At 45.2% G+C, this 13,566-nt stretch overlaps 1 protein-coding gene across 2 annotated transcripts in view; it reads left to right on the top strand.

The window, feature by feature from the left end:
* FERMT1 (FERM domain containing kindlin 1) overlaps nucleotides 1-9,254 on the top strand; it is a 52,706-nt gene extending 43,452 nt beyond the window's left edge. The window contains exons 12-15 of one of the 2 annotated variants that reach the window (XM_048500277.1): nucleotides 1,016-1,237; nucleotides 3,496-3,620; nucleotides 5,476-5,617; nucleotides 8,540-9,254. In XM_048500277.1, coding sequence (XP_048356234.1) covers nucleotides 1,016-1,237; nucleotides 3,496-3,620; nucleotides 5,476-5,617; nucleotides 8,540-8,713 — 663 coding nt within the window. In that variant the 3' untranslated portion in view covers nucleotides 8,714-9,254. The remainder of the gene's footprint in view (nucleotides 1-1,015; nucleotides 1,238-3,495; nucleotides 3,621-5,475; nucleotides 5,618-8,539) is intronic. The other variant, XM_048500285.1, reaches the window with a different exon arrangement.
* Nucleotides 9,255-13,566: the final 4,312 nt, after the last annotated feature.

The following is a 13,566-nucleotide window of genomic DNA, read 5'->3' as shown; positions in this document are numbered from 1 at the left end:
CAAAGATGGGCACCTATATCAGTAAACTTTGGCTAGTCCTTGTTGGAGAAATACCATCTCTCTCTGGTCCTTTCAGAATCATGGCTGAAGCTAACGAAAGACGATCCATTAAGTTTATTTATTTATTTTATATTTTCGACTTATTGGCCGCCCTCCCCCGAAGGGCTCGGGGATGCTTACAACATCATAAAACAATCGTCCATTTCCTAGAATCGTTATTATTAACATCAGACAAAGAAATAATCTAAAACCAGAATAAGATCCACAACAGTTTGGATGGCGATAAAATCCCACCCCCAAGCCCACCGGAGGCCAGGACGATGTAACCACACTCAGCCTGGCTAGCCAAATGCCTGGCGGAACAGGTCCGTTTTGCAGGCCCTGCGGAAGCTCACCAAGTCCTGGTCTCTCTAGGGAGCCTGTTCCACCAGAGGGGGGCCAGGACCGTAAAGGCCCTGGCCCTAGTGGAGGCCAGCCGGACGTGTTTGGGGCCAGGGACCACTAATAGGCACTCCTCCGAAGATCGGAGGGTCCTAACAGGGCGATTATAAACAAAATACAATTTGCTGGTATGGTTGCTCTGCCAGAACTCAACTCCAGACTATAGAGGTCAGTGCCCCTGGTGAAAATGGCTACTTTGGAGGTTGGGCTGATATGCCTTCTTTTTCCAAACCTACACCCTTTTTCCAAACCTACACCCTTTTTCCAAACCTACACCTTTTTCCAAACCTATACCCCACTGATATGCCTTCTTTTTCCAAACCTACACCCTCAAGCCTCTAGGACAGGGGTAGGGAACCTGCGGCTCTCCAGATGTTCAGGAACTACAATTCCCATCAGCCCCTTCCTGCATGGCCAATTGGCCATGCAGGAAGGGGCTGATGGGAATTGTAGTTCCTGAACATCTGGAGAGCCGCAGGTTCCCTACCCCTGCTCTAGGAGTTTTCCAACCCAGAGCTGGCAACCTTATTTGCCAGATTTCTTTTCATCGTCCTCAATGGATTGTCTGTTGCAGGAAAATCAGTATGCCAGGTGGATGGCGGCTTGCACCTTAGCTTCTAAAGGAAAGACCATGGCGGATAGTTCGTACCGCCTTGAGGTCCATAACATCCTGTCGTTCTTGAAGATGAAAAGCAGGACAACCGTTCCCCAAGCAGTGCCCAGCCCAGAAAGCATGGATGCGAAACCAGAGTGCTTTGTCTCGCCACGATATGCAAAGAAATACAAGTCCAAACAGGTAATGAAGGAGAGGGTGTGCAAATGGAATTACAGTTGTGTTTTCATCAGATAGTAAAATATTCAGTGTCAGCCTACCCAGGGCTACTGCTATCTAAGTCTACTGAAGTGAGGGGGAAAGAGTTTAACGAAGTCTACTGAAGTGAGGGGGCAAGAGTTTAACGAAGTCTACTGAAGTGAGGGGGAAAGAGTTTAACAAAGTCTACTGAAGTGAGGGGGAAAGAGTTTAGCTAAGTCTACTGAAGTGAGGGGGCAAGAGTTTAGCTAAGTCTACTGAAGTCAGGGGGAAAGAGTTTAACGAAGTCTACTGAAGTGAGGGGGAAAGAGTTTAGCTAAGTCTACTGAAGTGAGGGGGCAAGAGTTTAGCTAAGTCTACTGAAGTCAGGGGGCAAGAGTTTAGCTAAGTCTACTGAAGTGAGGGGGCAAGAGTTTAGCTAAGTCTACTGAAGTGAGGGGGAAAGAGTTTAACTAAGTCTACTGAAGTGAGGGGGCAAGAGTTTAACGAAGTCTACTGAAGTCAGGGGGAAAGAGTTTAGCTAAGTCTACTGAAGTGAGGGGGCAAGAGTTTAACAAAGTCTACTGAAGTCAGGGAACGAGAGTTTAACTCTATTTAGGATTGCACTGCAAGTCTCAAGCTGTTTCAGGCCTGCATCATTCAATTCATGGACGGAATAGTCTTAACCAAGAGAAAGGGTCATCTTTAACACTTCCCACTCAAGGAGGTCTGCTCAGCAGGGCTTACTCACAGGTGGATGGTGCCTGGGTGAAATGACCTCTCCTGCCCCCATAGATAGGTCAGTGTGTAAATCCAAACACTTCCTCCTCCTCCTCCTCCTCCTCCTCCTCCTCCTCCTCCTCCTCCTCCTCTTGAGAATCAAGCTGTTAAAGTATTCTAACTGCGAACTGAATTCCAGTTACTTCAGTGGGATGCTTGGATTGCAAGTTTTTTTTTGGTCAGAATTCAAAGTGAGGTGTGTTTTTCGCCTGATGGCAAAGAGAAAACATTATGATCAAGTTGACGGTTCACCTCTGCCTCAAATTGACTAGGTGACCAGATGCAAGCTGATCTTCAGAGTGGCCAAACCAGCTTGCCTTTCTTTTTGCCCTGCAGTTATCCGAAGCACTTGAGTATCCTTTAGCCCCAAGGTGTCAGGGGTGGCACATTCCTGAGAAACTGGTGAACCAAATAGGGAGGCTTCCCATCATGCACAACATACCCCGCAGGTGTGTTGTTTTATTACAGGTATTGCAGTCTGCTTGGTCCAGCAGTCCCCAACTTTTTTGAGCCTGGCTGTATCTGTGGAATTCTGATACAGTAAGGTAGGCACAGCCATGAAATGGCTGCCACAAAATGGCTGCCACAGGAGGCAGAGCCAGTCACAACATGGCTGCTGAAGCTTACCCTGAGTTTCACAGTGAAGATGCTTGTGTTGTGGGGGTAGCTGCTGCCAAAGGATCGTTTTTACAAAATCCGTATAACCAATCAAATCTCCAGTGGCCCATCAGAAGCCTTGCTGGCCCAAAGACCCACATGGCCCCACCCACTTTCTAAAAACACTTAGCAAACACCAGGAAAAGTGTTGGATGGAGCCCATAGACCTCACGTTGGTTTTGTATGCAGATACCAGCAGAGGTGGGATCCAGCAGGTTCTCACCAGTTCCCGAGAGTGGGTTACTAATTATTTGTGTGTGCCGAGAGGGGGTTACTAATTGGGTCCGCTTTTCCATCTCCACGCCCTCGCCTCCCCGAGAGGCATCCTGCCTTTGGACTTGAAGGTTCCATATAGCAATTGCGACTAATAATGTAACTCCGTGAACTGGGTTAATCCCTTTCAGGTACTGCAATTCATTGATTCTCAGGCTTTCGTACCTTTTTCTCACCCGTCTCCATCAAAGAACCTGTGTGTTTCACCATTGCTGTGTTCAGATTTGTGAGTTGGGGCATTTTCTATAATGTGATGATGATTTAGAAATGACCTGGTGCAAAAAAAAATTTTTGGGTCATGGTGGGGTGGCTGCCCATGGGGCAGGTTTTGCCCAGGGCTCAGGTTTGCCTAGGTACGCCTCTGCCCCCTTTGCTGGCGAGGGAACCTGTTACTAAAATTTTTGGATCCCACCACTGGATACCAGTTTGCTCCCTGAAGGTAGCAGCCATTAACATTTAGCCTGACTGACTAAATCTGCGTCCATCTCTCTAATACTGCACTTTAATTTCATGCTTCCGTTGATGAAAACCACATTTTTTTCTCCCCCTTACAGCTGACGGCTCGCATTCTGGAAGCCCACCAAAACATTTCCCACCTGTCTCTGATGGAAACCAAACTTCGGTTTATCCAGGCATGGCAGTCGCTTCCCGAGTTTGGTTTGTCATACTACATAGTAAGGTAAACTTGATGCCATATGATATGGCCTTGATCTTTTAACAAGTAGTTTTTTCTGAACATGTTTTGCTATCTCAATTTTAACCGAAAGGCACGACCAGCCAAGAAGATCAGTTGAGGTGCTTTTGAGCCAAGCACGGTGCTCTTGCAATAGGATTTCTGGCATTTGTGACTGGAGTGCTCTCAAAACGTTCCACTCTGTCTGTGTGCCTCTTTTTCCTACTAGACCAACCTAGCATGGGCCCTTTCTGCACAAATCTCCTAATACATTTGCAAAACGTTTGAATCCCACCTTTTGGTCTGTTAGTCTCTTGCCTTTGAAAACTCTACTGGGTTTTTGTAAGTCAGCTGTGACTTGAAGGCACTTCACAGACAAATGTTCATAGGTTGCAGAGCATGCTTTGTCCACTAGGTGGTGCATGTCTTATGACATTGGGATGCAGTGTGTTCTTCGAAAGAGTGGAGCAGGAGAGCATTTCAGGACTTCGTTATTTCTTTGGTGTAATTTTCATCCCATCTTTCTTGTTATTTCTTTGGTGTAATTTTAATCCCACCTTTCCTTCGAGGAGTTCAGAGTGGCTGAGAGTGTGTGATGATCCCAATGGTCCCTAAGGCAGTCACTAAGGTTTGTGGCAAGAGGTAATTCGAACCTGGTCTTTCAGCCCCTGGGCTTTCAGGTCACGACTAGACTGTATTGCTCATGGAGGTGTAATAAGGGAGGAGGTGGCCTGACGTCACAACCCTGGAACCAGCATGCTTTTGGTGCCATCTCCCTTCTCATTGACTCAAAACCAACCTCAGCTGCCTACAAGTGTGTCTTGCCACTTCTCAGGTTTTCTACATTATGACCACTTGTTCAGCACATGGCTGTACGAAAAGGGGTTGTAGGGATTCTGTAACACTCCACAGGTAAGTGGAGAAGTTTACAACAATAAACATTTCATAGAAATGGACTAAAATAGGTGGAAGAGTAGATATGAACTGAAAAGAAGCATCCCCTGCCTTTTATTACTCTCACCTGAATATTGGAATTGAGAATTGAGATACAAAAATAGAACCAGTAAGCAATGTGGCATTAAAGTAATGTGTATACACACACACACACACGTGTGTGTGTGTGTGTGTGTGTGTGTGTGTGTGTGTGTGTGTGTGTGTGTGAATAAACATAGTGTTTAATGCTGAAAACAGTAACAAACAATAACACTAGGACCAGCTTCAGAGCCAGTGGACCCATGTCGCACCAGAAAGCTGTCCAAAGAGGTCTGTTTCTGATGCCTCTTTAAAATTTGTCTGAAATGGGGCAAGACATTGTCATTAAACAAGTTGCAGACATGGCCTGCAACAGCTTTGTCCGGGTGATTTTTCTCCACAAACCCCTGCACCTCACTGCAAATCGATGAAAACTGAGACAAATTTTTCACTGAAAAAATTGATGAAAACCAAGGTTCCACTGTGTATGTGTGTGTGTGCATTTATATGTATGCATATGATTCCCCACTTCATAAGTATACTACATGTATGTATGTATGTATGTATGTATGTATGTATGTATGTATGTATGTATGTATGTATGTATGTATGTATGTATGTATGTATGTATGTATGTATGTATGTATGTAGTAAAAAAATTGATGGGCCTCCAGTCCCTGAGGGGCCCCTCAGCTTCAGCCTAGTCAGCTTGATGGATAATACAGCCCTTACTCCAACCATACGACCATGGGCTCTTGTCATGTATTTCTTAAGCTGGATGAAGTCAGGGAGGAAGAGTTTTCTCTGTATTGTTGGAGACATGATACACCTTTGCTTTTTTTGAGAAACATGTACAGAATCAGGAAATTGTTTGCTTCCCCCTCCCCAGATTTAAAGGAAGCAAGAAAGATGATCTCCTGGGAATTTCTTATAACAGACTGATAAGGATTGATTCTGCCACCGGGGATCCGATTACAACATGGAGATTCTCAAATATGAAGCAGTGGAATGTGAACTGGGAGATTCGGCAGGTTGGAGTCTTTTGTTTCCTTGACACCCCCCACCCCCCCACCCTCCGGGCATCTCTCTCCGCTTGATTGTAGTCGACTGAAATGCCTCCAGTAGATAAGAGCAAACCCACAGCCTCTATTAGCATTTTGTAATAGGTCTTGTTTGTTGCATGCACTTGGGAGTGTAAAATCATTCAGCTCCACCTCTCAGACAGAAATTGCTGCATTCATGTGTTTTTTCTTATGAGCACCATCTGCACGCACCTTTTGTTCCCTCGTAGATCGGGTTGTTTTTTTCGGCACGTGACAAGCCAGGTTTCCTTAGAACTGCCTTAATCAAAGACTTGAAATCTGAGATCTCCATCCAGATATCAAACCTGGCTTCTAGGTTTTCCTGCCTTCAGTTCTGGGGGGGGTGGGGTAGGAAGGAGGGAGAAGGTTATAGATATAGGCACACCCACAGGAAGACAGATAAGGGAATGCGTAAATCCATTTGGGAGTTCACAAAAGACCTTCCTTTTGCTCCCAATGTGTAATAATTTGTGGAATTTCTTGCCATGACATGTGGTGGGGAGGAGGGGGGCTGACTCTGATATCCTTAAAAGGGATTGTCTGTGGAGGAGGAGGGAAGATTTTTTCAATCAGGGTTAGCCATGGGACTTAAATGGATCCTGCTCAGAGGCAAAGAACATCTGAATTCCAGTGGGAGAGGACTGTGGTCTGGTTTTGCTGCTTGTTAGCACCACCTAGCCAGTGTGGTGTAGTGGTTAAGAGCAGGTGCACTCTAATCTGGAGAACCGGGTTTGAATCTCTGCCCTGCCACTTCAGCTTTGGAGGCTTATCTGGTGAATTCAGATTAGCTTGTGCACTCCAACGTATGCCATCTGGGTGACCTTGGGCTAGTCACAGTTCTTTGGAGCTCTCTCAACCCCACCCACCTCACAGGGTGTTTGTTGTGGAAGGGGAAGGGAAAGGAGATTGTAAGCCCCTATGAGTCTCGTTACAGGAGAGAAAGTGGGGGACATAAATCCATCTCCTTCTCCTCCTCCTCCTCCTCCTCTTCTTCTTCTTCTCCTTTTCCTTCTCCTTCTCCTCCTCCTCCTCCTCCTCCTCCTTCTTCTTCTCCTCCTCCTCCTCCTCTTCTTCTTCTTCTCCTTTTCCTTCTCCTTCTCCTCCTCCTTCTCCTCCTCCTCCTCCTCCTTCTTCTTCCTCTTCTTCCTCTTCTTCTTCTTCTTCTTCTTCTTCTTCTTCTTCTTCTTCTTCTTCTTCTTCTGCCTGACCTGTATTGGAAATAGAGTGCTAGTCCAAATGGATTCTTGGTGTAAACCAATCCGGGCCAATCCTATATCTCAGAAGCCGCTACTCTCCATATTATAACTTAGCTGGCACATGCAACAAGGCACAGAGTCTGCAAATCTTAGGATAAACAATCACTGCGCATAGCAATTCGGCGGCAAACTCGGGCATCTGTACATAGTAAAAATATACATATGATTTGCCCTGTTTCTAGTTTTCTTCTGCTCATTCCAGGAGGGAAATAATCCTACAAATTGGCAAATCAGGAATATAATTCTGTATATACATAATTTGGTTCAATAAGCCCTGAGAAAAATGCCCTGTCCCTTAACAGAGGTAGAACATCTTTAAATGGGCAACTGAGGTTTTTCGCCGCATGGAAGTGAATAACGTCATCTGATGAATAACATCCTAGTAAGCCCCTGTGAAAACTGGCAGGACATTGTTCTCCAAGCCTTTTGGAAACTATACTGACGCCTCCAGTCTGATGGAGCATGGATTCCTGGGCCCATTGAGAAACCAAGGATTCCCACTAGTATACAAAGGGCTTTTCCTTTTCCACTAAGCACAACCACTTCAGATGCCACCTGTATTTGAACTACTGATTTTGAGTAGCTGTGGCTTCCAGCCAAGACCAAATCATGTTTCCCAGAAGTTCCGTGAAACATAGAATTGAAAGGGACCGCCAAGGTCATCTAGTTCAACCCCACACACAAAGCAGTTTCTTACTTAACTCCTGCATTCTTCCTTTCAATGAAATTTACCGAGGCAGTTCCCTGTATAAGACAGTAATCAAAACATCCCACAAAGCAGGTGTGTTTCTGTGTACTTAAAAATTAAAAGCAGCCACAGTGTTCCTAGCCTGAACAGAGGATTGGTATAAGGAAGTTACTACTGATGTAATCGTTTCTCTCCTGCCATTGGTCCACGAAAAATTTTCAGCCTACCGGTTGCTTTTCTTTCTGCAGAGTGAAAGATCTAAGGACCTTGTCATTTTTTAATGGCACCCTCATTTTTTCCCCCTTTGGTGGGTGTTGATCTTCAGCAGAAAAATAGCAGGAAAAAATGAGTTCAATAGCATCTTCTTGCCTATGGTGTCTTGCTTCTGATTGCTGCATTTGGGGCTTCTTTTCAGTGAATCAGCAGGAAATGAGAGCAAACCCTTTCTCTCCTCACTCATTCATCTGTAACACTGGACTCTAAAGCCAGAACAAGATTGTTATAGAATTGAAAAGCATCGGGACCACAGAGGACAGATCTACTGCCCATTGAGAAGTATTGGGCAAAGCTTCTCAGTGGGTGGTAACCCTGTTCTCCTGACCCAATGCTGGAATCAGCAGGACCAGCTAAGAGCAACTATGAACTTTTTGGGCTGAAAGGGCCGGCTCCTTTGCAGGATCGGAGCCTGCAGAGCAAACGTCCTGAGGCTACTTTCAGCGAATGGCAGCAGGAAGAATCCCTTCAGCTGCACACAAAATGTGGGCACAAGCAGAGGGTGAAACTGACCAGAGAGCAGAATGGTTGGGGTGGGAAACACGGGATGCCTCCTGAACTCTGGGTTTGCTCTCGTCTCTAGAGTGACAGGACTGCTGAATTATAGCAGATCTGATGGTTATCTATACTTGGTTTTCATTTTTTTCCCTTCAGGTTGCAATTGAATTTGATCAGAACGTGTCTATTGCCTTTACGTGCCTGAGCGCGGATTGCAAGGTCGTCCACGAATACATCGGAGGCTACATTTTCCTGTCAACCCGTGCCAAAGACCAGAACGAAACGCTGGATGAAGATTTATTCCACAAATTAACTGGAGGGTGGGAGTGAGGGCAAGAAACACCTGGATTATGTCAGCTCCAGAAAAATGCAAGACGGGAAATTCTCCCTCTATTCATCTCTTTTGAACAGGTGCTGAGTGTGTAAGCAGTTGTGGTCTTAAATCTTTTTCTCCTCCGTATCTCAGGGGTGAGCCAAGTCAAATTTCAATACTTTAAACCTATTTCACTCCCAACAAAATACTGTCACGGTAAGATAGGTCCATTCCGCACAGCCTAAATAAGATGACCTGGGGTTGCTAAGAAAGGCTGACCTGGGAAAGCAATGTGCACAGTTTTCGTTCCAAGATGTCGTCAGGGTGCCTCATTTCAGTTCAAGGCGTCTTTTTTGGAGAACACTTCAAAGTGCACCTTTCCCCCCAAACCACCTGCAAGATGTCTCCTGCCTGGTTCTGTGGAATGCAGAGTTCAAGAGGCATCCCGTGTTTCCCACCCCAACCATTCTGCTCTCTGGTCAGTTTCACCCTCTGCTTGTGCCCACATTTTGTGTGCAGCTGAAGGGATTCTTCCTGCTGCCATTCGCTGAAAGTAGCCTCAGGACGTTTGCTCTGCAGGCTCCGATCCTGCAAAGGAGCTGGCCCTTTCAGCCCAAAAAGTTCATAGTTGCTCTTAGCTGGTCCTGCTGATTCCAGCATTGGGTCAGGAGAATACTTCTCAATGGGCAGTAGATCTGTCCTCTGTGGTCCCTATGCTTTTCAATGCGAGTCCTCTGAGTGGCTAAGATTCTCTGATGCGTGTCTGCATTCCTTCAAAGATCGCTCCTCCAAAAAAGAAAAAAAAAGAGGAAAACTATATATTACAGAATCGGCAGGACCAGCTGAGTACAACTGTGCATTTTTAGGCTGAAAAGGCACCCAGGATCGGAGCCTGCAGAGCAGAATTCCTGGGGTAACCTTCAGCAAATGACAGCAGGGAGACTCCCTTCAGCTGCCCACAAAATGTCAGGTGCAAGCAGAGGTTGGAGCAGACCAGAGAGCAAAATAGTTGGGTGAGATACAATCTCTTTTCCCCTCTGATGTCTTTGCTGTCTGGAAAGCACACTAGAAGCTGCCTCTTTTTAAAACGTCCCCCCCCCCCCCAGACGTCTTATTTTGGGTGTGCAGAGTGAAAAGAGGCAGTCCCCTCTTTTTAAGACATCCCATTCCCTCAGACATCTTTTTTTTTGTTGCTGTGCAGATTGAACCAAAGAGGGCAGTTTTGTTTCTCTGCCATTTTAACACATTAGTCTGTGGAAAGCAGTTAAGACCTTGACCTTTTATATGCACAGGACACACCCAGCATTCCCTTTCCACGTGACCCATTCCACATACAAGAGTTCCCTTTTACTGATTTCTTTGTCCGTCAGCAGTCCTGCAAGCTGCGTTGACAGGATCGCTTGAGGGACCCAAGGGCATTCACTGGGGACCAACTGGATCACGTTTTTACTCCCCCCCCCAAAAAAAAAATTAATGCAGTGAGAAAACCTTGTGCAAGAAGTTGCACTAGGAGCAGCAGTGGCGTAGGAGGTTAAGAGCTCGTGTATCTAATCTGGAGGAACCGGGTTTGATTCCCAGCTCTGCCGCTTGAGCTGTGGAGGCTTATCTGAGGAATTCAGATTAGCCTGTACACTCCCACACACGCCAGCTGGGTGACCTTGGGCTAGTCACAGCTTCTCGGAGCTCTCTCAGCCCCACCCACCTCACAGGGTGTTTGTTGTGAGGGGGGAAGGGCAAGGAGATTGTAAGCCCCTTTGAGTCTCCTGCAGGAGAGAAAGGGGGGATATAAATCCAAACTCTTCTTCTTCTTCTAGTTGGGGTGTCTTTCCTCACACAGCACATGATTTAAAACTGTTTTTCAGTGAGCAAAATGCATCTCCGCACGGAAGGTCTAAAATCCACAAACTGAATGCATCTTCTCTATGCAGAAGGTTGCTGCGAGGTCTGTTTTCTGGCACTACAAGAACTCAGGAACAACATTTGCTTTACAGAATATTTCTAGCAGATGTTTCCTTTCTGTTCATGTGTTTTGGATCCAGCCTCTGAGTTGGGAAATTCCTGTTGGTTTTGGGAGGTGGAATCTGAAAAAGGATGTAGTTTGGGAAGGGGAGGGACCACAATCCTTTGGAGTCCGCTGTCCAAAGCAGCCGTTTTCTCCAGGTGAACTGACCTCTGTTGAAATCCCTTGAGATCGCCAATACCCACCTAAAGGTTGGTAACCCTAATCCAACCCCTTTTTTGATACTGTAGAATGGGTCATGCCGGGGCAGAGCACTCATGGGAACATGGGGTCATATGTCCCCAGGCGCACACCTCTCCCCATGGCCCTGCCCTGCCAGGCTGTTGCTTTAGCCGGCGAAGCCTCCGCCGGCCAAAGGAGCAGCCTCGCAGGGCTGGGACGAGGGGCGGCCCGGCTAAGGTAAGTGGGGAGTGAGGGAGAGCGGGGGGCGCCCAAAGCCGCCGATCCCCCCCCCCCCACGCCTCTGGCTCATGCTCTCAGATCATTCCGTTTGATTAGGAATCCAAAGAGTTCTTTGCATAGACCTGAAACTTTGCAATACGGGCTTAGAACTTTCTAATGTTCCACTTTCAGGGAGCGTTATAGAAACAGGAGGCCCCAAATTGCCTGCTCATGCACAGAACATGTATGTGGCGGTTCTTTGGGATTCTGATTCTAACAGAGCTGCTGCTTGAAAATGTGGAATAAGGCTTCGGCCCTGCACATATTTTCTCGAAATCTGTGGAATTTGCTTCCAAGGAAGCACTCAGGATTCATATGACAATTTGTGTGTCATATTTGGACCACATGCATTAAGATTCTGTATTATGCTGGATTTTTAAAAGTCTATTGTTATTAATTTTAACTGGGGTATCGACTGGGAAGAGAAGAGCTAAGGGAGCAGGAATGAAATGTTATGTTAATGTGTAATGTGTAAAATTACATACGTTTTAATAGATAGAAGCATAGATTTTATTTTTGCAAAAATATTCCAATAAATCTACAACTGCAGTTTTCATTTTTGTTATTGTTACTTATAGTTGTTTTGTCCAACTTCTTTTTCATACCTTGAGGAGTTTTTTGGTTTGTTTTTACGAATTCAATGCAAATGTTTCAGCTGGGTTTTTGTACGTTTTTATAGCCATTTCAGATTTTAAAAGTAAAATATCTACTTTGCGAGACTGTGTTCCTACATGTTGCAATGTTCTGTACAACTTATTTTGGGAGAACATACAACCTTTGTGCTTTAAATCTAGGATGCTTGACACTATCTTAGGCAGGGGTCTGCAACCTGCAGCTCTCCAGATGTTCATGGACTACAATTCCCATCAGCCCCTGCCAGCATGTCATGCTGGCAGGGGCTGATGGGAATTGTAGTCCATGGACATCTGGAGAGCCACAGATTGCAGACCCCTGATCTTAGGGAAGGAAGGAAGCTACCAAATCTATCATGTATGGTTTCTAACCCATCTAAGAATCCCCTTCCCAAGGAATGTTTTGTACTGAATTCTAATTTGTATCGCATTTTAATTACTGTGAGCTGCTTTTGTAATCAGTTTCTGAATGAAAGGGGTTATGATTAAAGGTCTTCCAAAACAACTTCTAACATTCTCTTTTTAAATATTTAAGTTGCTTTGACAGCTTTATTTAAAAATTGCCATCCAGTCCATAGCTAAAGGAACCTGTGTCTCTGTGTGTTCTTTTTTTTAAAAAATGACTGGCCCTTTCTTTACAGAGATATAAAGGAAAATGACAAGCAGTTCTTCATTTGATAGCCTTCTAAAGGAATGACCCGGTGAATATTCTTTCTTTTTTAAACGTTGTTTCTCTCCTTCTGTCTTTTTCGTTTGCTCTCCTGTTTAATGTTAATAGTAAAAAGGAGAAGTACTGACCAGAAACTCTGAGTGAGATTTCACAAAATTGGGATTGCATATTTTCAGTGAGGAATTTGCTTGGGAAGTAGATATGCCATGGGGAAAGAGACATCTCCTCGCCTTTGTCTGCTTTAAATCACAAATTGCAAGCAACCTTCCTGCCTCTTGGCTGAATGAAGGAATGGGTACCTTTGAACATGTGCAGAATGTCTTTTTACTAACCGGAGTGTGTTATAAGTATGGTCAAGTTGCTTTCAACCTATGGCGACCGTATAAGTCAGGGGTCTGCAAACTGCGACTCTCCAGATGTTCATGGACTACAAATCCATGCTGGCAGGGACTGATGGGATTTGTAGTCCATGAACATCTGGAGAGCCGCAGGTTGCAGACCCCTGGTAGAAGTCAATGTCCTCCAAAACGCCTGTCATTAACAGCCTTACTCAAACAGCAAACCGAAAGCGTCTTTGATTGAGTCCATCTCTCTCTTGCTGGTGTAACCTCTTTCTGTGGGTTCTGTGGGGCAGTACTTGGAAGGAGTTGCAAAGAACTAAATTTAAACAAAACAGTTTACTTCTCTTAACAAATAACACTTTTAAAACATTTAACATTTACAGTCCTGTTAACTTTGCATTTTCAAGTCCTTATATTTACAGTCTACTGATATTGCCAAGTCCAATTCTTCTTTGCTGGTGGTTGGTTTTGAAGACTTCAGAGGCTTGGTGAATGGGATTCAAGAGGATGAAGGTTCCCAGAAAACTCTCACCATTTACATACACAAAAACCTTGAAACAATAAATTCTAACATTTACAATATAGCAAAAAAATAAACTCCCTTCCCACTAGTTCCCAACAACATTGCAGTTACCTTAAACAAGGTGTTAAGGGTTTAATAAAATCAATCAGGGTCCCAGCCTGGTAGCCTTGCTTCTTCCAACCTCATGTGTTCTGCAGCATTCTGCTTCTTTTCAGACTCCACCCCTTTCTGGGTCATCCCATT

Source organism: Sphaerodactylus townsendi, linkage group LG01 (genome assembly GCF_021028975.2).
Source record: "Sphaerodactylus townsendi isolate TG3544 linkage group LG01, MPM_Stown_v2.3, whole genome shotgun sequence".
NCBI lineage: Eukaryota > Metazoa > Chordata > Lepidosauria > Squamata > Sphaerodactylidae > Sphaerodactylus > Sphaerodactylus townsendi.
Note: the sequence above shows the minus strand (reverse complement) of the source record. Positions and strands in the feature narration are given on the sequence as shown.